Below are 23863 nucleotides of genomic sequence, written 5' to 3'. Positions count from 1 at the left end.
TTTTAATTAGTTGTTCTCAGCATCAGAGTAATCCAGTCATATTTATCTGTACAGTCATGGATCCATTGCAAAGCAAACCTGCTAATAGCTAACTTGGCATACTTTCCAAACTGGGCTCCAGGTTTAGCCCATAGCGTGCCAAGGGACTCCACGCCATGGCAATATTACATAGAGAAAACCTAAAAAAACATTTGCTAGATCATTCCATGTTCATAATGTACCTGTATACTGTATATGCGGCTTTATTTATGCATATTCTCTGCATTTAACCCATCCAAGTGGGCTGCCATTCAGTTTGAGGGCTTTGCAGTACTCGCTCAAGACACCTCTGTCATGGGCATTGTGACCTCATGGTGATTTCATGACATATCAGCCTTATTCCTTTGTGACTAAAACATCAGCTAGTATGTCAGCAGTGGTGAAACTGTGAGGAAGCTGTTCCTGCTCTTGTTATATGTAATAATAACAGATAGAGTACTTTAGTTTTTCCATAGGCCAGAGACTGAGGAAAACTAATGACCTCCAACCAGTAGTACACTGCAGCACCCAGTAACTAAAGGATTCATCATCATTAGCATGGCGAAGGCAGCTGGATCATAACAAAATAAACAAAAACCGCTCCTCTTACTAAGTCCAATGTTTTCATGTATTTTATTATTCATCACATTAAAGCCCCTTTCATTATTACGGTCCGTCTTTATTGTCTTACAAATATTAAGTTATCCACAAAAATAAAATAACTTAGATAATAACCATATTAAAACATAAACATACAGACATACATTACATTTATGACATGAAAAAAAAAAATAATGCATATTGCTGATATTTTCCCAGAGTTGTCCTGGACACAGTTCTATATGTGCAAACTACTTATCAGAATCAAAATAATCTGTTAAACTGGAAACATAATCCCAGACTTTTTTTTTTTTTCTCTGCTTTCAAAACAGAAACACGCTTGCTTGAAATAAATTACACTGTCTGATAAGGAGCCTTACTTATACACGTTTCTTTAGACCAAATATGATCTTATGAATGTACACAAGCGGAAGTCGGCGTTCCTTTTTATACACTTTGAAGTCGACGTCAGAATATCCATGTTGTACACATCAAAGAAGTGTGAAGAAGGTGAGTGTCGATATTTTACATGAAGCATACAGTGTTGAGCACAGCACATTGCATCACGAAACAGGAAACACTTTGATTGATGACAGTTTAGGATGTTTATAGTGGAAGGAACTGGAGCCCGTTCATGTGAACCCATTTTCCCGAGGCGCTTTAAAATTATTGATGGCATTTGTGCAGCATTATTCATTTTTATTTACAGTGCTGTTCGCATCGGCTTGACGATGATAACTGGACCTGTTAAATGAAGGCTTACTGTGCACCGAGACACGCAACACAGACCACACACGGTACATTTTGGATAATGTAATTCGGGACAATATAGCTGTGCTTTGGGGAGGTGTAGGAACTTGGAAAGTTTGGGCCGCTTGGGTGGTTTTCAAACTCAAATGGATCCACAGCATGAATCTACAGAGTGGATCTTGTTCTTACGCTGTTAATTTTATCTCAGCATCTTCCATTAGTGGAAAGGAAATGTTTTCCACTGATATGAGGAAGCAGCACCAGCAATCAGAGTTTCAGATCAGTCCTTTGATTGACTTTCGCTTCAGCCACTCAAACTCTTCATAGCTGTAATGTTTCCACAGTGGCCATCGTTCTTTTTCAGTCTATTCTTTTTACCAAAATCTGTAGGATTGCGGGATGTCATCTGGGTTATAGATTATGCATAATAACATTAACTGGTACGTCTATAGAGTGTCAGCTGAGACAGACAATCTCAAGAGGAATTCTCTGTGCAACCTGTTGCTATGACGAAATACTGAAAAGTCAGGACTGCCCTAGAACGAGGCACAGAATCCTTATGTGCTCCAGATAAGTTGTGTCAAACTCTGTGCACTGTGAGCCCTGGTGTGTAAAAAAGGTCTACATTTCTCTGTGTACGCAGTAGATAAAAGACATGGCAAGATATACGCTGTACTGTAAGTCATAGTAGTGGAGCTTGATGGAGTACTGTTAAGTGATTGAAAAGAAAATCAGATTTTTCATGCAGATCTTATATTGTTGTTGCTGTAAAGCTATTTTATTTTCTTTCTGCCTGCAACCTTCCGCTTCCTCTTTGCCCATCTCATGCAGCTTTTTGTCAGTCAGGAGATGTCTTACAGATTCATCTGGTATAACTGTGATAAACCGGCCTCAAGAGGAAGGCAGTATACATCCAAGGTCTCTGAGTTGTGGCAGCTCTACACGCGTGCTGCATGTGCACACTCTTCACCAGCATGCACGTCTATGTTCCTGCTGGCAGTCTCTGCTCCACACTCTGTCCTAGCACGTCTTTTCTGCAAAGAGAAACTGCAGTCCACCGCAAAAAAGAATGGGGCATGTATATTACAGTCATATTCCCCTTTCAAAGTAATAGTCTGGATTTTAACAAGTTTTTTTCAATATTTTCTTTAATTAGTCTTTTGGTATTTTTCTTCATTTGCAGACACTGACCCACTCTGTTATCCTGCACTCTTCACAGACCACATAGCAGCACCAGTGAAACTTGCAGTTGCAACGTTCGCTCCGCGTCTGCTGCAGAATGTTGTGGCCCCTCCCACAGCACAGACTCTCACAGTTGTCCATGCCAGGGCTGGTCTTGTTGCAGATCCGGCCCTGCGTGCCCGCCGAGTCCGAGCCCAGGTCCCGCTCACAAAAATCCGGCGACTTTTCAAAGTAGATTAGCTCGTTGATGTTGGGCCGCCGCCGGTGGTGATTGTGATATTTGTGCTGGTGATGGTGATGGTGGTGGTGGTTATTCTGGGAGTGGTCCAGCTGTCCGTTGTTCCGGTTGTGAGCCTTGATGAGCGTGGCGACGTGGAAGCGCTCTTTGAGGATTGAGCCCACCACCCGGAACTCTGGCGTGACCTGCCAGCAGGTCTTCAGCTGGCAGCTGCCCGACGTCCCGTGGCACTTGCATTTCCTTCTCATGTGGTCGAGAACCACCTGCGAAAAACCCAGATGAGCGAGACAAAAAGAGAGAGTGGGAAGAAGTGAGGGAGTAAGCAAAGGCGAGGGAAGGGGGGAAAGAAAATGAGAAGGATTAATGACTTTCTTGATTACTGGTTGCATTTTAAGTTTAATATACAGACCACATGTCATATTTCATACTTTACTGACTCATGTGTTCTTCTAAGCAAGCCACTATGCCACTTATATACCAAATGACAAAAAAAGCCCCAAAGAAATATTGGTTCCACAACGAAAAATTCCAGGTGGTCTAACTCTGAGTGTGTTGTTAAACAAGCTGATATCAAATAACACAGATGGATGCAGGCATTACCCAAACAGATAGGAGTGTCATTATTCATCTTTTGGCACCAAGTGACTCCAAGCATGACCCACATGTAGCGGCACATTAGGCGTCAGAGCATGTCAGTATTTACATATTTTCACTTTGACGATTTAATGCTGGCCAAAGGAACGACGTGGACTTCAGCAGACAGGGTAGTTCATCAACCCAGACTCCCTACAGGCCCTGATACAGTATGTGAAAACACTGCTATGACACACAATTTAATTCTTAAATCAGGCCTAAAAGAATGGTTTTCTTGACCGCAGTCTACGGCTGAAGGCATAAACAAGCACAAATACACACACACGCATTTCCTATTAGCTCACTGCAACTCTGCAAGACTTACATATTCCTTTTTATTGCCACACATGCTGTACATAGAAAGATATGTATGTGCACAACCTTATCCTTGTCTGTCTCAGTTGTGTGTACGGATGTACGTGTGTCTCTTTGTTATAGAATGTGTGTTTATCAGTCATCACCAGTCCTAAACTTCAAGATCCAATTGCCAACAGGAACCCCAGGCCACCCAGAGTACTGACAGATGCTACTGCCGCCCATATCAACATGCACACACACACACACACACAAGATATGAATTTCACCCACACACTTATTCACACAGATTATGACAAGAATAGCGCACATACAAGTTTGACCAATAGAAGGACAAAAGCGTCCGGACGACCATGAGTGATACCATCATCGTTTTTCTCCTTGTTCTATTCCACCTTTCTCACCGGGAACAAGAGCGAGCTGTTGAACACTGCGCAGGGCTTGCTGTGTGAGTGCGGCACGTTTCATGCTGTGGTGCGTGGGTTTCCCAACTGAGCAAACAATGCTGGTTAAAGGAGTGACACCTGACTCATCTGTTCAGAATGAATGAGTGAAAGGTACAACAAAACAAATCGCTCCCGTTTGCCGCACAGCCAAAGTTCTGTCTTACTCTATATAAAGAGCAATAAAAACAGAGCAGAGATGTACGCTGAGTCACAGTTAGAGTATGTATACAGTCTTTGTAAATATATGTTTGTGTTTGGATTTGTTTATCTCCCCATCTGTCGTCACGTCTTCCAGTAATGTGAAGCATTTGAGGGAAATTAAATGTTAGAAACACAGCGGCTTAAAATCATTCAGGTGGTGTATTACAACAATCATGCAAAGGAATGCAAAATATTTTCAGCCTTTGCATCATTGCATGTTTAGCTCACAACATGTTAGAATAACAGAAAGGGAGTTTTTGGATACATATAATTCTACTGTTATGGGGAGTGTTGAAAAGAAAGTTTGAGGAAGCTGTGATCAGTGGCGAGGGGATACTAGACGCCGTAAGACTTTATAGCAAACAACACCATAATAGCTCAAACAGCGCTTGCACTGAGTTCAGATTGCAGCCTCTGGTTCAGTTTTTACACTGGGGCAGAGGCAACCCCAGAATCACAAACGCACTGGCCTTAAACTCACAGCAAGGTCTGTAATCATGAAACGCTCCAACCCACTTAAACCTTAAAGAGACAAACTGACCTAGGAGTCATAATTGCATCCACATTGCTACTGTTTGATGGTGCATTTGCAGCAGGATAGGGGTTTCAAAGAATAGTAAAACAGCAAAAGCAGCTGAAGAATGGTATTTCTTGTCCGAGTTAGATATACTGTCACAGAGTTACGAACCACAGCAGCATGTCTAAGAAGTATTTGTATGTGTATCATGTCTGGCTTCCGTATATAAACTCCATAATCCAGCAAGCTCAATCTGTCAGGAGGGGCACTGAGCTTTGAAGCGATTTCGGGATAATCATGTTACTGCAATTCCCATGTCCATTATACAGTATAATGCACACTTGTCAGAGTTTTTTCCAATTCCAAAATCATGACAGCACATTGGTTTCCAAAAGATTCCAAAATTAAAGCTGCAGATGTATGAGAAAAACTGCGCTAGTGGATACTGGATAATGAAAGTCAAAAATTGTGTGTGTTTTTGTCAAAGGAACCACATCAATTCACTTTGCAAGTTTGGATCAGCCACCTCACAATACTGGTAAACAGGAAATGCCCCAATTTCTTTCTTTTCTTTTCTTTTTTTTTTTTTTTATTGTCCTCTAGCTAAATGTCCAACTGAATAGTATAAAAAGCAAAGTGGCATTTGTGGTGTGATGAGGTTGACCCAAACCTGCAAAGTAGAATGGGACAAAAGGATTCCTTTACAAAAAAGAAAACAGAAAAAGAAAAGAAAGGAAGATTCATCAGTCTCACAGATTTTGCCACCCATACAAATATTTAAGATTCCTTATCATAAATTTATTTATGTTTATTTATTTATCATTATTCTTTCTTGGAAATTTATCGCATGTCAACCATCACCCAAGCATCTGAATTGAGTTCAGAATATTATCCCATTTCCCTGCCTTCGAGGTTTTATTTTATTAATCTATTTATACCTAAAAAAGTTAAAGTTAAATACATTTTCAGATCATAACAAACCCTCAGAATGCGACAAGAGTATTTCTTCTAACCCATTCGTATGTCGGGGAGGGGCCAACAGGATGTCAGCTGCCTCGGCTCATGTCAGCTGCCTCGGCTCATACTTGTCCACTCTCCTCATCCGCATATTGAGAGGGACACTAATGTGCATGCTCAAAGACACGGAAGAGCATGGAGGCCAGCGGGAACATGGCAGGGTTTTTTTTTTTAAATGTTTGTGTCAAATGTGCAACTTTATAAGAACAAACGCGGTGGCATCTCGTAAACGTGGTATTCTGTTCTTTTTAAAACCTCCATGAGCAGAATGGAATTGACGCTCTTCTGAAGAGCCACTGTAACGCAGAAACAACCATAACGACACTGGCAGTTAATACAAGCTTATGACTCATTGTTTTAAAAAGTTGGTGTGTGGTAAATTATAAAGGTGTATCAACAGCAAGTAGCAAGTTCAGGGCAGGTCAGGTTTAGCCTTGGTTTCTAAAGGCTGTGTGTGTGAAGGACAGCGTTTGATTTACAGCGTTTGATTTATTCTGTCAGACAGGCAATTACGCTTACAAGTTATTCCTCCTCATCTGAGATCCAAACTTTTAAGGAGACTTGCAGCAGGCGTTTAGATTTGCATGGAAAACAGCAGCCGGTTTAAAATTAAACACATATTTTAGATGTGTTAAAACTGAAAGAATGACATCTGTGAGTTGTTTTGCAGGCTGTATTGATTCATTAAACACATGAGGCATGCTGCACAGCCTGTGCTCTGGCTGTGCACAGCTTAAACAAGTTTGCAGGCTCTTAAAACCTCAACAAAAGAAAATAACTGCGGGTGAAATGCGCTTTGTGTGTGTGGGAAATGTCAAATATTCTTCTGGCGTGCAGATGAAAGGCAAACAGGTAAAATTCAGACCTTTAACAGGTAATAGGAAATGGGGAAGCTGTCGACTCTTGCTGTATTAGAAGTGGTCTGTCAGTATGACATGTGATGTGCCGATTCATCTGACAAAAGATGTTCAGTTAAGAACATTTTGTACAAGTGGAAATAAAGGGCATTAGAGGGTCTGATCTTACAAGACACAAATAAAAAAAAACTGCATTTTGAAATCTTTGAAAAGTTCAGTTATTATCTTTAATAATGATTTTTTTTAACAGTTACATACATATGTTCAGATTTACTAAGAAGTAATTTTTCTTTTCTAGGGTTGAAGGACCAAACAAATACCTTTGATCATTCACTTATTCATTTATTCTATTTTTAGAAAATGACAGAGTGAAGAGTGATAGGTGATGGTTGACCAATCTAACGAACTTCCTGTTTCTCTTTCCTTTAATTTTTTTCAGATCTATACTGATTCTGCGAATCAGTCTTGTTGACTGATGATCAGATGAAAAGCTGTGATTTTGGGGCTATTTTTCTCTGCCTTCTCATCTGTTTATCCGGGGCTATTGCTGTGTGTGACAAAGGAGAGGGTGAGACAGCACAGGAAGATGTCGTGAGTCCGTCTCTTTGTCTGTGTTTACGATATATTCACTTTAAAAACAGGAAGACAGCTGATGCAATGACTCCCCTGTGTCAGATCCTGAATTTAGCCCTCAGGACATTCAGGATGATGGACTGAAGCGGGAAGGAGAGGCGGTGTGTACAGTAATATCAGAGGTGAAGGGAGTGGAGAGGAAAAGGGAATGACAGGAGGAGGAGATGATCTCTGGATTATCTCTTTGCTGTCCTAACACCGCTTGATACACAAAGGCCGTTTGTGTACACGTGAGGGTGTGTGTGGGTGTTATCACGAATCACCTGTCTATCTAGCTGGTACCTCATCAAGGCTCAGTCATCACGACCTGCTATTAGCTGTATAGATTATATTTCAGTCAGCAATCCTATCTGACCTGTCCTCATTGATTATCTTGGCAATGTGAGATGGGATATATATATATATACATATAAATATTGTAGGTCTTACACAACTTGAGTCACTCTGAGTCACCAGTTATGATGGGGCATGTTTATGTGTGCAAAGACTCAGCACTCAGCATTTTACTGCAGTAAAATAGTTCGCTGTGTTGAACAAGAAAGAAAGATGAGGATTTTTAAAGAAATCCCCTGCGTGGCTCATAATGTTGTTCTTGCAAAGCAATCTGGGAAGAGTAATGGTCTAAACTGGATAACTCCCAAGTTATCTGACTTAAAGATCTTTTACCTAAGTAAAAGCATCAGTGCTACAGTGTAACAATACTCTATTACAATTAAAGGTTAAAATAAAATACAACAGTATTAGTAAAATATTCTAGATCATAGTATACACAATGTTATTGGATTAAAACTATTGATTCATATATCTCATTAATGAACACAGCTGAAACTAATATGAATTACGTTATATACTTTTATTTATAATAATATAGCGTAATTTATTGCTTAATATTTTATACTAAAAGACAAAATTGGCAAAATTAAATGAATGTAAGTGCAATATTTGCTTCTAACACATAAGGAAATACAGTGTAGCATAACTTGGAAATGATCAAATACAAGTATATCAAAACTGTACTGATGTTCAAGAGAAAATGGTTAAGAGTAAATGTACTTAGCTGCATTGCGATGCTGATTGAAAGTGTGGGTTATTGGATTTACAGATGGAAACCTGTCAATAGAAGCAATTTCACGACTAACATTTTAGATGCAACTGCTTCAAAGTCAGTGGTGGACCAATAGAAACAAACATCTGGCAAGTTTTAATTGGCTTAGAGAGTAGACAGAGGCATCCATAAAACAACCCCAGACGGAGATCAAATACGACATGTTGGTGGCAGACTAGGACTGCAGGCTACATAATGCAGTAGACCAGGGAAAAGTACCAGCGGGCTACTGTGCAATAAGGAGGAGTGGATGAAGTAAACCAAAGATCAGAGCCTTGTCACCACAAAGTGATTCTGAAGATTGGGTCAGAGCGTGTTAATTGAGTAAAAGAAGGTAAAGGAAGTATCGGGGAGCAGACAGAAGCAATGGGAACAAGAGGAGATAAAGAGAGGGTGATGACGTGACATGACCCAGGTCATCAGCCGGAATTAACCAGAAAAGTTACACTTTATTTGACTATCAGGACATCTGTAATGTACCTGTGTGTATTGGACATCTGCATCTTTAACACAATTTTTCTTTTCATTGTGTGTTAAGAATAATTTTGTCTTTAACAACAGTCAATGATTTTTAGTTAATGAGACAGTTTTTCAGTTCCTGCATGCACTTGCCTACTGCAGCCTTGTTATAACACATGCTGCGAACCAGCACCACAGTATGCCAGAGGTAAAGTGTTACCACACTTTTTTGAGCTTAATGTCACAATGACTTTGTCATCCTCACCGAATATCAAGATTTAACTTAGTCAATTCTGACTCAGTGGTAATGAAGTGGTTGGTGATGACTTGCAGCACAGGGAAGTCCTGTGGTGTGACACAGGTAACAACTAAATAAGTTGCTTGTCTGTGCTTGTAGCTCCTTTTATAAGAAAAGAAATCTATATTTGTAAGCAACATGATTTAATTTTTTACTCAGGATTCATCCACATTATGCAACATGTTCGTTATACAAGCAATACAACCAGCTACATCACACCATCTATTCCCCATTTTGTTGGGCGCTTTGAATTGAATCACTGGCCGATCCCTGCGGCATCACACCTTAACCGCATTTGGGAAAATCCTGATCTAATGTCTAATGTGTCCTGCAGTCGACCCTTCTCGCAGATAAACAGCAGACTAGTCCGCATGTTGCCTTGTGTTTGTCAGTTCAAAGAAAATCTACTAAAGGACCTTTAAAGCCAAGCAGAAAGCCGAGGCGATATCAAAGCACACAAACAAATCCCACAGCAACACATTAAACCCAGACATCACTTTAAACAAATCAAACGCCTTGCTTCAAAAGAACAGTTAAGCGTACGCAGACAAACACACACGCACACAAGCAAACACAATGACATGCAATTACTGAGCAAATGCACATCAGCGGTATACAGAGCTCTACTACGTTAGAATGTGTGCACGTTTGTGTGTGTGTGTGTAAAATATTTACTCACTGTAAATTGCACACAATGTCCACAGCTCTCATTTAGAGACTCTAATAAAATGTTATTACCAACATAAGCACTTCCACCTGCTGAGCTTTTACTATGAAACATTTGCCTCCAAGAGGATAGAGTGGGTGTTAGTTAATGTGAGTGTACATCTGCACATAAGTGTGTGAGTGTGCATTGGTGCATGCACTGTGTGCGTCTGGCCAGATCAAATGCCGTGCCTCTGTACTGTCAGGACTCAGGAATGCTCTGCACACCACTGATGATATGAAATGGCCTCTGAGGGGCACAGGGACTAACCCCACACTAATGTTTCTATTTTTGATCAAACACACTTTGCTTTTTGTGTGGGTTCTGAGTCAACGAATTAATGCGAATGGCCTCTCAAGAGTTTGCCATCGCTCAAGGGTTAAATTGGCCATAAAAGGATCTAGGAGTCCCACTGTTGCTGGTTTGGATGAATCTAAAAGGACTGCAGCTCAAATTCATTATGACTTCAAAAATCTTACAGTATGCGGTGCTCTACTGGAGCAATATTAAACCTTGACAGGCATAAAATACGTCTTTAATTGCCTGTAAACATCAGCTTCATAAAATTTTTAGTTGGTCCAGGTCCAAGTGAATGGTGGCTGATCAAATTTAATCACAAGCCCTTTTCTTAGCTATTGTTCATTAAATTATAATACAATACGCAGGAGAAGGATGTCTGGCAAATAACCTTCTACTGCACAAACTCTCTGTGTCTTCGCACAGTTCCATCAGAGCCGGATGGAATGGATTTAAGTCCTTCTAGCACCAATACTCTGTCTGCATATTCCATCACACCCTGAAATGCATTGCACTTACAGATGATGAAGACGCTTTAACTGCAATTTCATTGTAATGTAAAGTTTGAACTGCATTGTATGGTATCGTGCTACACACTGCTGCACCTTCAACAACACTTGGAGATCACCTTGCATCAACAAAATACCAAGGACTCATTAATCATGAAAATAACCATTGACAATGATCTTGAGAGAGCCGGGGCAATTGTCTCAAATGTTCAAATGTTTACCAGTGTGAATTGCTAAATGTGCACATTCAAAAAGGGGGTGAATAACATTTGAGACATATAGCTTCCTTCCTGAAAAGCTGCACACCATCTCTCCTTACTCCCCTGGAGTCAGAACCTGATGGTAAATTGTAATTACCAGAAGATGCTTGCCAGTAACACTCAGCAGACTGTTGCACAGCCAGCACTGTCACCACCTGCCTAATGAACTGACAGGACTCGACAGAACCTCGACATGGCTCTGAGCTCTGCTACATGAACACAAGGCAGCGAGCCAACCATTTGTATCGAGGTGTGCTGCTTGAACGATAGATAAAGGCACTCAGAATAATAATAAAAAAAAAATGCTGATGTGTTTTCATGTCACGAGCAGTCGAGTAATATTTCACAACTGCTCTTATAACTACTGAATAGTAGTGTTCTTTCGGTTCACTGAAAACTGGCAACGATGGAGGGCAGGGTTAAGGTTAGATAATCATTTTAAGCAAAGCTAGTGTTCAAGATTCTTAAATGAAAAACTGATAAAATAATTATTTCAAATATATTTTTAGAATAAAATATCTAATTAGTGTAGTGAATATTCAATGGTGTTAAGCATAAACAAGGAGCAGGTCAAGCTTGTACTAGACCTGCTGCCACAATTTGTAGACAAATTTCAAAACCCCCTTAGCATACAGTATTATTTGTGTAGAAAGCCCTGCTGGAGAGAGGTTAGAGGAGGCAGGGCAGAAGAAGGGGGAAGAGGGGAGGGAAGGAAGGGCGAATCTCTTTCTACTTTCCGCCCCGGTGTTTGAAGTCTAAAATCTTTTGCAGGGTTTTTAACATCTGTTTCCAAACTGCCAGCAGCCACTAATTAGGGCTAAAAACAAGACGGGACGTCGTGAGAACCCTGGGGTGGGCATGAGGCGACATGCACACCCCGCTAAAAAACCACCACATTCCTCCGCTTAAACACTACTTCTCTGAACGGTGGGAGTGGGGCAGGAGGAGTGGGGTGGAGGGAGGTGAAGTGGAGATAGTGGTGGGTCGGTGGGAGGGAAAGACACACGGGAAGGGTAGGCATTATTATGAGGCCCCCACCTGTCAGTGTTTTCTCTTTGAATCTAGGGGCCGTGGGTGCACATACGTGTGTGTGTGCGCGCGTGTGTGTGTGTGTGCGTGGGTTGCAAGGTCTTAATGGAGATTTTGTTGAGCCTTTGTACAACACTTGAAGTCCTCAGATGCGTAGTCTTTTACAGTAACAGCTTTGCAATGACTCACAAGTTTGCTCTCGGTCTCTTCCCTCCTTCACTTTGTCATCCACCGCCCTCCCCGACCCCCTGTACATATGCACACGTTTGTTTTTTATTTCTCTTTCTACTTGTTCTCTGCCTTTTTTACACTCATTCAGGGAGTGACCTCCTGGCTGTGGTCAGCTGTGACAAGCTCAGTCAGACTCCAGAGGTTTCCTATAGCCAATGTAAGGAATGGTGTTTTTGGTGTAGCTGATGAATTCAGTCAAATCCATCTTGGGCCATGGATGCCTCTTGGCTGGAAATTAGTAATGAAAACAAAATGTATTGCGAGGAATCCTAGAGCCAGTTCTTAGCCTTTCTAAATGTCCTTCTGGAAAGATCAAGCTCATAAAAATGAAGCTGCAAGTTTTAGTTTGTTTTTCTTTGATCTACCGTTGCCTTTCTCAAAGTTTCCGTTCCAACACTTCACCTGCCAAATAGAACTGGCTTGGTCTGATAAACTTGTTGAAAAAAAAAAAAGAACTCATAAAATGATATACCCTAATTTCCATTCACTTTATAAACGTTGCCATTTGTTTGTGCCTCTGGCCTTCTCTAACACAGCAGCGTCCCATTGAACTTGTTACTTTTGTTCCTATGTAAACTGGGTTCTCCCATATCTTGTCTTGCACTTTACTTTTTGTCATTAGCAAAAGTATTTTTCTCACAAACATTAAGGAACTATGCTGACAAAGACGTATTGCCAAAACAGGAGCGACACGTATCTGAGAGTTAGGAGTGGTTCTGTCAGATTCTTTGCCAACTGACTTAATAGGTTCTAGCAATCATATTGTGCAAACTAAATAAATAAATACAAGCAGCACTTAAGTATACTAATAATTAATAATTATTGGCTCAGTAAAATGGCATTAGTGAACAATCAGTGACAATAACAATAACATATCCCACTGTAACAGAAACTTTATTGTTTCTATTTGTATATATATTTCTTTGGATTTATATTTGCATTTTTCTATTCTGATAACTACTTTCTGAATACATAAACTTAAAATTCTCAAACACTCACATGATGGGTTCCATGAAATTTAATGTGGGACATGCAGTCCTGACAAGCAGAGACAAAACAGGATCAAACGTAGGATGTGTTGGCTGTGAGGCAGTTTATAAATCCACCAAATCTTTAATTATGGGGAGGCCTGTTGCCTCAAGAGGTACAGTAGATGGAATAAAAACAACATACGCGTGGCCATAGAGTTAACTGCAAGACGTTTAAAATGTTAAGGACAAATTATTCCCTTCCATATCAGCTCCCATCTGTGTTTAGTCCCTTGTCCACAGCACTGACTGGATTTGATGCAGTGTTGAAGGTGTTCAGTGAACACGGTTCACTGAACACCTTCATATTTTTGTGAACTGTGAACTGAACGCATAATTTTTCTTACTGTCAGACGTGAGTTTCGCTCAATCTAGAGGGAAATAACAACGTTCACCCCCGTTCAGGAAAAAAAAATAAGTTTTACAACAGCTGTCAGCCGTCGTGCGATTTACGCCATACAGCATGGCTGGTGCAGCTGAAAGAGAAGCTGCCTCCGGCACCGCAGAAGCAGCTGATCCACACAAACAGTTATTTACTAGTATATACAGTGAATGGTTATTCAAAAAAGCAGCACAGATCCTGGCGGAAAAAAATATCACGGGCTGTGGATGGATGGGCAGGTCTATGAACTTAGTTCAAAATTTAAAAACGTGAACTATGAACTTGAACTAGTTCACTTTTATCCGTGCGAACCGAACATTGAACTAGTTCTTGTTTAGCGTGAACTTGCACACTCAACACTGATTTGATGTCATCAGTTCTATTGACTATTTCTCCCAATTTTGCTACTACGGGGACGCCAGCTGTTGTGTTCGGCTGACGCACTCCACATTTGTGTTTTGTCTGCATAATCAAGGAAACCAGAAGTAAACTGATGAAAAGATACAGGCCCAAATTACTCAGGAGGAAATGGGGAACAATGAGCAATTTACAGTTGCTTCTTGTCTATGTTCCACCACAGTGCTGGACAATGCTGAGGCTTATCACTGTCATTTACATCTTTCTCTTGAATTGCCAGAGGCAAAAAAAAAAATAAAAAAAAAATAAAAAATTCATACTATTCCGCTAAAAAGCAAGAAATTACACCAAGTTCAAATAATGAAGAAACTCTATAAATAGAATAAATAGCCCATAATGTAGAAGTGGGTTGCTATGTTTTAAAGTCACATTTATTATGTAATACTTACTAGAACAGAGCAAATGATGTGAAAATGTCAGTAAAGTCATGTCAGAGACTGAGAGTGTGTGCTCTTTTGACATCCTGACTGATCTGACACTAATTCACAATGAACACCATCATAAGAAAACAGCTGATCTAAACCGACATCTCTCCCTCTCTGTCAGAGAATGACTAACAGGTGCATTTTTAATTTTTAAATTACAGCAGTGTAAATGACCACAGACTGATCCAAAATGTGCTCTACATTTAGTCAACATAATGAACTTGTATATTTGTATATGGAGATTATCTATTGGACGCCTTATCCAAGTAATCTGATAATAATTCAAACACAACATTAAAATATAATTTGTACAGTAATGTACAGTAATTAGCCACCTTTGCCCAGTTGACCCACAGTATGCTGTAAGCCAGACTTTGAATGAAGTGGAAACTTACTCCAGACACACGGTATGTGGACGCTATAATCCCTACAGCTCTGTATTAAAACATAAAAGAAGAATCATATTGGGAATTCCCACTCTGGCCACCTTACTTAATACTTTATCGGAGAGGGTAAAAGTGCACACGCTCCCTCTGAACTCCTGATGAAACGGTTCAGAGCATATGAGATGCTTGACAGTGCATCAAAGTTTTCACTGATATGAATCATATTAAATGTTTTTTTTCCCCTCTGGGAATCTTGTTTGGTGCAGTAAAATCAGGTTTCCTAATCTGTTTTGAAGTTATCCACAAAAGAAAAAAAACAATTAACAATATTATATATGCTAACCAGTACTACAGAATATACACTGATCAGGCATAACATTATGACCACCTGCCTAATATTGTGTAGGTCTCACATGAGGGGAGGGTCCTCTGTGGATCATCCCACAGATACATGTTTTCATGTTTTCTGAGTTGTTCCTAAACCGTTTTTGCGTGTGTGCCTGTGTCAGGCTGTATCCTGCTGGAGATGGCTGCTGCCATCAAGGAGTGTCATTGCTACGGGGTGGTGGTGTCTGGTCTGGTCTGGTCTAGGTGGGTGGAACATGTCTAATTAACATCCACTTGAATGCCAGATCCAAAGATTTCCCAACAGAACATTGTACTGTCACGAGACGGTCAGTGTTATTCATTTATTCATTTCCTTTAACCACTTATAGTCTGGAGGTGGGGCTGGAGCCTATCCCAGGTGTCATCGGGCAAGAGGCGGGGTACACCCAGGACAGGTCTCCAGTCTACGGCAGGGCTAACACAGAGAGACAGACAACCATTCACACTCAAACCTACAGCCAATTTAGAATCATCAATGAACCTAACGAACATGCTATGGTACCCGGAGAGAACTCACGCAGGCACAGGGTGAACATGCCAACTCCACACAGAAAGGCCCCAGTCGGCCGATGGATTCAAACCAAGAACCTTCTTGCTTCGAGGCATCAGTGCTAACCACCACACCAATGTGCCGCCCAATGCTCATCGGTGTATATATAAAATAAATCATATCAAAAACTGCTGAAAAATTTGTAAGAATAACACAAAAGACATAGGCAATATGAAACTATGTGGCAGTTTCACACCCAGCCATGACTCACAATAAAAATTAAGCCTTACTGTGAGCATAGCATTCAGAAATGGATTGATGACTAGTGACTCAGTCCTAATATTTAGTATCAGGTATGGGTCAGGCTCCCACAATTCCCATAATGCAACAGTGTGACACTTTCATTGGATAATTTCTGCAAAATAAGGCTCCCAGAATAGTCACAAAAGAAACATATTGCTGTTAAATATGAGTCCTGGTGTTAAAAATGTTGAGTGAGATTGGTCATAAAAGGTGTCTCTAATGTGGTCAAGTTAAATCAATGAGTACAGTGTATTAAAAACTGCATAAGGGATGTACAAAAGCACGCACGTCGTCTAACTTTGCACTCACCTGTCTCCCAACTCTATTATTATGTAGCCTCATACGAGCATGGATGTCTCTGTTGGTCTCACGGGCATCCAGGAAGTCCCGTGAGAACTTCTCTCCAAATTCCACATCGGGACTGCAGCCGCCCCACTCCCAGGAGTCCTGGGGCCCCTGCAGGTCAGCGGGGAAGTGCTCCATGACGCCGTGCACCATGCCCTTCCCTCTGTGGATGGCCTCCAGTTGTAAGCGGTGCAGCTTGATGCGAAAGGCCTCCTCGTCTCCGCGCCGCTTCTCGTCGCAGCTGCATGCTTTCAGTTTGCCCATGGAGCAGGCGTTGGCCACCGCGTGCACCACGCCCGCTGCTGCGATGGCATACGCAAAGGCACTCTCTTTAAAACCTATGAGCACAGGGAGAGTATAGTAATGTTGTTAATGCGGAAAAAGTTATACGAAGTGTCACAATCAGGAAACGGTTTGGGAGAGAATATGATTGTGTGGAAATAAAGCATGATACACATAGTTTCATAGGATAGTCCAATACACGTTTCTCAGTTAAAATGACATTACCAAGAGGTTGGTGGAATTTACACACTCTGAACTGACACAGTGCTTTGCTGCCATGTTCAAAATGACATAAGCATCGTAGGCAAACTGAAGAAAAGTTGACACGAGGATAATGTTGGTTCATGGCAATGTGCCATGGAGCTTTTAAGAGGTGCTGTAGAGGAATTGGAAGTGTTATACTGTGAAATGGAGTTTATGTAGAATTTTCAGTCCCCTGCAGGCAGAATGTATCATTGTATAGGTGTCACAGATGTGCCAGGGAGAAATCAGAGGATTAAAAGGTAAATGGAGGATGGGGATGAAATTCTGAGGGTAACAATCCATCTTCACATTACTAAGACTAACTTTACGCTTCCAAGTGTTTTTTCAGTTGTTGTACATTTTTTAATTCAAAGAAGTATTACAAACAGAAACAAAGTGGTTCCATTCCCACCATTAAAGTTGTAAAAGTGCTGGTTACAACTTAGAGATAGTAAGTTTTCCTCACTCTACAGGCACCGTGCATCAGAACGCTCTTGTTTTTGTACTTTTTGCTGCTTTGCACTCTTTATTTCATACAAGATAAATAACACACAAAACAGCTAATTCACACATTTGTACTGTACACACACAAGCCAAGACTCATAAAAACTTAGGAAACATCTGGGACAATAGCAATTAAATGTTCCAAACACTTGCGTACTTCGTCTCTATGGACCAGCTGAACATGAACAGACCCCCACCACTCCCATCGGAGGGCTCACAGGGGACTCACTCACTGTGACTAAACAGGGCTGTGTCTCCTTCTGTCTGTCCTACTGCTCACGTACAAGATATTACGTTGCCCACCGCACTGCATTCTCTTCTGTCCATACGCACCGTGCACAAGTGTGCAGTTAGATTGTTTCTGAACTTACAGCACCAGGCTGCTTTACTCGCTCTCTGCTCGCTCCATCTCTCTCCATCTTGCATGGATCTTTTTTCTCTTAAACTCTAACTCCCGGGCGGCTGGTAGACTGGTCACTGACTTTCTTTTCTCTCTGCTTGTGGTTGTTGTGTGATCCTTTTTGTCATTTCAGATATTGTGACAAAAACTTACCACCACATGCACGTGTGTTTAGCATATAGAAGGTATTATGTGTTCCGCTGCTTTTGCCCTATAATTACCTCAAACTGGTTGAGGCCGTATGTAGAGGTAGTTAAATAACTGTGTGCATGCAGGCTCTACGTACAACATGCAAGTACTTTTGCCTTTACGGCCTAACACACCCCTTTCTCCTCTCTCTTTCAGCACATGTCCAACTCTCCCGTGACTGATCTGTAATTCACAAGACTAATGTTATAGTAGACTTCTGTTACGCACACACAGTGGAAATATAAACACACATTCATCCTATCTACGCCGACATATTTATGTGACAAAAAGAAGGCCATGTCCAATTGTGGAATCCGTGAATATTGAAGGACGAGGTGCAACCGAATCGCTTGCCCTCCGCTGTGTTTGCTGTTGGATCTCAGCTCACGGCCTGTGAAGGTGCCCCCAGGTTCTATAAAGGCAGCCCCACTGGCAGTTGCTTACTGGTTTAGAAAACAGTGAGGATTATAATGGAAACTTGTAAAGAAAGCATGAAAAGAAACCACTTAGGGGTTTATGGCGCAGTGCTTGAAGGGGAAATGATTCAGACTGCTTGTTGGAGTCAAATAAAATGCTATTAAATGGAACTGCTCCTTTTGCCCTGTTTGATGTCACTTCTTTATTTATGTGTTTTAAATCAACCTGATACTATTTTGTGTTTGTGTGACATGATGTAATGTTTGACACCATTGCTCCCGTGCTGCCTTGTTTTGTCATGTTTAACGCTGGACACATAAAAAGAAAGACGCAGCCCACTAACAATGCAAATATACTATAGCCTGACAAACAAACTTAAATGCTTCTAAAACTTACAGGGTGATAGCAAGGACAGTTAAACTCTTTAACAATTCATCCAGTCTAGTCTAGTCAAGTAAATAAAGCCCTTTTTCTTTTGAGATATTGTGTCTAACTACTACTAACTATGTTATGCTGACATGTTATCACCTTCAGAGTGACACTGTGAGCAAACGATGGGGACATGGAGGAACATTCAGCTGGAATCACGTTTCTGGCCACCTGACAAATTTACGTCCAATATCCACAATCCTTTAAGCTCTGTTTTGACTCCACTAAGTCCGAGTTATTTGATCCAGTGATATCATGCTTTCATTATAGTCTTCAAAACTGATTATAAATTTGGTTTATACCAGAAAGAAAACTCTGACATAGCGTTGACTATAAACATAATGCGTCTCCCTAGGTCCACCTCCACCCTACCACCTTGACTCACACAAGGTGGGAGAAGACAGAGGGATGGCACTTATGCACATCGTCATACGCAGAGAGCCAGTTTTAGCTCTTGCCCCGCTCTGAGCTGGGCTCCACAGCGCAGGCCCCCGGACAACTGGGAACAAATCAATCTAACAAATAATTCACCGGCTGCGGCACGCCCGGCTGAACTGATGGCAGAGAAAGTGGCAAAATGAATTAAAGATTCAAAGGAAACTGTCACTTTGTGTTACAGAAACCGACTAAACAGGTTTATGCTTTTGCCGCCGAGAGTTGGGAAAGTGCTGAGAGCAAATTCACAAGCACTTGCACTGGCAAGGGAAGTAAAAGCATTAGGGGCAGCCCAGCGAGGGAGGAAACAGTCACAGTGACAGAGAAAGAGAGGGAGAAAGAAAGAAAGAAAAAAGAAAGAAAGAAAGAGGGACCGGTTCTCCTATTTCTGTCTATCCATGTCTTGCCCGGCGTCCTCTTTAACCTAGTTTTTAATGCAAGTTAAACACGGACCTATAAAAGTTATCGGGGAACATCAGCAGAGAGATCCATGGCAGAACTCGACAGGATCCAAGCAGTAAAATTAGACACCAAATGATGCAGTAAAATTAGACACCAAAACCAACATTAAAATGCAAAGCACCTGATAGCCCACTCAAAAACATCATATATCAGATAAGGATTTGAGAAAGCTCTGCAAGAATATTTAAACAGGCAAGCTTCCAACAATGGAGTATTTTAACTGGACCTGTGTTGTTGGCAAGATACTGTGCTACAGAACGCTTGAAAACCGCAGATAAACTTGTTGTTACAGTATACGATTTATAAAGAAAAAGCAACCGTTTGGTATACATAAGCCTTGCGTAAGATTATTATTTATTTTCCTTTGGACTGTCAAACTGAAAACTTGTGTTAATCTCCATGATTCTGCCCAGTCCACGTCTGTAAATGTGTCCCGTTGAACTTGCTGGCCCTTTGCAGTAGCTGCATGCAATAATTGCTGCAGCATGTTAACTTGTATCCATTTTTTAGCTTCTGTAGAGAGGATCGTATCAACATGTAACAGATGAATCATCCAATTTAAAGAGGTTGTTTATGTCAGTGGTTTGGAGTTTCTGCACCCGAGGCAAACCAGGGATGCCAGACAACCAGCAACTGCCTCTACTAATAATGACAAACAGCCTTTCAATGAGTCAGTGAGGAGTGAAAGTAAGACACGAGGTGTGTAAGCATATACTGGAATTAAAAGTTTTTTCCTTTGATAGTATTTAGTCCCCAACGAGGGTTACAAAACCAGTGTTTCATAATTGTATCGTGCAAAGCTTAAAGGCAAATTCACAGGAAAGCAGTGACTAAGCTTAGGGCAACGCTAGATATCGATAGTCTCCACTGATGCACAATTTACAAGTCTAATTTCTTAAACTTACGTCAGACTTTTACAATGCTGGAAAACACAAGTCTCATAATAATTCACTTTAGCGAACTCTCTCCTTCCTCAAATTTTCTGAAAACTGAGAGTCAAACTAAATTCAAGGCCCAAACCTACCAATACCAACCACACTGCATTTTGCTCTGTGTTTCCAGGTGCTCAGGCTACTAAGAAATTGATGCCTTTTCCAGTCAGTAACCTGGGATGAGACCATCTGAGGGCTTCCCAACTCTGAAGATCCCCTTTCATCCTTTGTGGCTGACTTGCAAAGCTCCAAGCACTACAAAGCGTCAGAGAAAACTGATCTGCATGAGACTTGGTAATCTGAAGGTGACTAACTGCTTTTGAAGTTACCTGCTCTTTTGTATGGGTCATTGAGAAGCTACAGTAAGGTGGTTAGAAAGTAGATACCAGTTGTCAGTGACTAGAGATAACCTGACCATTTGTAAGGCTTCTGTGAGAAAGCACTGATGAATTGTGGGGGAAATTATCTCTGTACAGACAGTTTTTTTTTTTTTTTTTTTTTTTTTAGAATCATATGATATTAACCCCTGTTTAGGATGTTTTGCATCTCAGTGGCAGCTAATCTTTCTAATCCTATCCTTTCAAGGTGCTTCACTGAAGTGTCAGAGGAGGAAATTGTGGTCTGTTTGAAGGGTTTTGCCTGGTAGAACGCAGGTGAACAGGTTCATGTAAGTTCTTGTAAAGTTTCTGAAATTTGTATTTTGGGGCTCCTAAACAATTTGCTTCCCACATCTCAAATTATTTACAGAACAGATCCATAACTCCTAAAAGAAAGGCCAAACCGGAAATGTGAATTCAAATGAAACTATGCATCTGGCCCCTGTTTTGCATAGTGGCCTTAAAACCTACCTCTTTTGAAGACAATGCTGTCATATGGTATTTTGTTTCTGGTCTCCAGGCCCGAGCAGTTCCAGCGGTGCCCTCTGAACTGGTACTGACACTCATGGATGGCAATCTGGATTCCTTGAATTGCTGAAGCCGTCACGTCTGGGTTACGCATGCACACCTCCAGCTGGCGCCGTGTCAGACCAGGCAGTGTCAGACACACCGTGTTGGCATTCAGGATCGGGTCGATGTTTGGGAGCTTCAGGCCCAAGATTTCATTGGAGTCTACCCTACAGGGAGCATAAAGTTCAGGTTAACGCTGAGACAAACATGCAACTCAAATCTTTTGTTATGCAGAAAACCCTACAGTGGTTAGGACGAGTTAAGTTTCGTTTTTTTTGTCCATTGGGTATCATCTCAATTCTCAATGCCAAAAAACTGCTTGTCCTGCTCTGATGGGGAAGTGCATGCTAAAATCTATCACTGTTTTAGTTTCTCAGATTCATTCAGTTTATGATTATACAATTTAATATGATAAGGTACAAAATAGGCAATGGTTTCTGACTATGAATAAAAATAATAATAATATGTACTAAAACATGCATATTCACATTTTGAATCAATCCGGACCATCCATGGTTAAAGTAAATGTTGGAATGATACTTTTGGATACACACACTGAGAAAAAAAATACTTACCCGCTTAAAAAAATATCACTAGAGGAAATATTTTAGCAGATAATTTCCTATTAGCTGTAAGGTGTGTCTCCGCACTCAACCGTCTGATGCTGCTGTTGCAGATCAATCATGTGAACAACAGTAATTGAGCTGGCAGCGTTCTACGCTCTTTTGTACTTCACAGGGAAACAGTAACAAGGAAAACACATGCTGCACTGAAGATGGCCCGAGAGCTGAAGGGTGTCCTTTCTTTCCTTTATTGTCGTCGTTACAGGTAAAACACAGGTTGTGCGCCTCAGCCTTTGCAATGGCCGAGACTCACAGCTGCACATGCACTCGGGGGCATAGTCCCAGGCAAACACACACACACCATGCACACATGCTCAAGCGCACACCCTGACGTAAACACACACACACTTCCAGGTGTAGGGAAGAGTTTACAGCTACACACACACACACACACACTTACACAAAGGCACTCTGAACTCCTTTATAGTTTTGTCAGCGGCAAGTAACTTCTGCACGTGTCTCTTTTGCAAAACTTTTACCAAAGAAACACACTTGAACAACCACCTTAGGCTCTTTCTGACAGAGCAACCAGTATGTCCGGATTTCAGTAGTAATAAAAACTGAATAAATACTTGCTCTGACATCAAATGAGGTTAATTTGCATGTTGGCACTTTGCAGTTGGCATGACATTGTGTGTTCCTGTAAGGCTTCTGTTGCTACCTGTTGTGTTTCCTGCTCTGAGAGTAAACAGCTCAGCAGCTGTCTTTAAAAAGGACAACTTGTTATTGATTGGTAATTTTGTTTTTGCCGTGGGACGTGCATCGGATCACTTGTAAAGAATGAAAATATTAAAGTGTTCTATTTAATATGTTGTCTTTAAGTATACACATCAGACTTAATAACTTTAACATCAAAGTTAAAGATGAAAATGAATAGCAGACAATATCCTGTTAATTAATGCAGTGATTTAGGTTTTGATAAAAATAAACGGCCAAAGCAAGCCGTGAAGAGTCAAAGATGCTCCGTAAAATAAAGATGGACCTCGTTTGAATTTAAATTGACACATCATTAATTTAACTCACCGTTTATCCAAGAGACAGATAACCACCAAGGCGCATGTCATTCTGAGAAGTGAGCGCTCCATTTTTGTGCCTTGTAATAAAAATTTAAAAAAAGTGTAAAAATGAATAGAGGAGAGAGTGAATTCCAATATTCCGCCTCAAAGTTTTGTGATGAAAAAAAAAAAAAAAGAACTGAGAGAGTCAAGTCAGGTCCGGCTAAAAGTTAGCCCTGGACTTGACAGCTCCGTGCGCACCGAATCCAGATGTGCCAGGCAGCGGCGGGATACTCATTCAAGAAAAGTTTCATCAACCTCCCAACTTACTGAATGAAGGAGGCTGCTACAGGTTTGAGGGAAAGAAGTCTGCGTTTCCCCTCTCAAACACATCCGCACACATGCCGGTGTCTCCGCCAACAAGGTGTTTGCGCCGGTGTAACATCCGAGAGAGGAGGCTGAACCTATAGGCGCTCTAAATGAAGTCTGCGTGAGTAGTGATGTTTCGGTGCGCACCGATAGTCCTCTAAACTACTGCACT

At 41.1% G+C, this 23863-nt stretch overlaps 1 protein-coding gene across 3 annotated transcripts; it reads right to left on the bottom strand.

The window, feature by feature from the left end:
• Positions 1 to 231: 231 nt before the first annotated feature.
• wnt10a (wingless-type MMTV integration site family, member 10a) lies at positions 232 to 23863 on the bottom strand. Of its 3 annotated transcripts, none has more exons than XM_084544495.1 (4): positions 23351 to 23863; positions 21606 to 21871; positions 16429 to 16802; positions 232 to 3051 (listed from the first exon to the last, which is right to left on the bottom strand). In XM_084544495.1, the coding sequence occupies exons 1-4, from the start codon at positions 23410 to 23412 to the stop codon at positions 2542 to 2544; spliced, it is 1212 nt and encodes a 403-aa protein (XP_084400621.1). In that variant the 5' UTR covers positions 23413 to 23863; the 3' UTR covers positions 232 to 2541. The 3 variants fall into 3 exon arrangements, with proteins under 3 accessions (XP_084400621.1, XP_084400622.1, XP_084400623.1); XM_084544496.1 differs by having other exon boundaries at positions 23653 to 23863; XM_084544497.1 differs by having other exon boundaries at positions 21606 to 21866; positions 23351 to 23400.

The sequence above is a fragment of the Chelon labrosus genome, assembly GCF_963514085.1.
Source record: "Chelon labrosus genome assembly, chromosome: 5".
Lineage (NCBI taxonomy): Eukaryota > Metazoa > Chordata > Actinopteri > Mugiliformes > Mugilidae > Chelon > Chelon labrosus.
The sequence above is the reverse complement of the archived record's forward strand: the minus strand, read 5'-3'. Positions and strand labels throughout refer to the sequence as shown.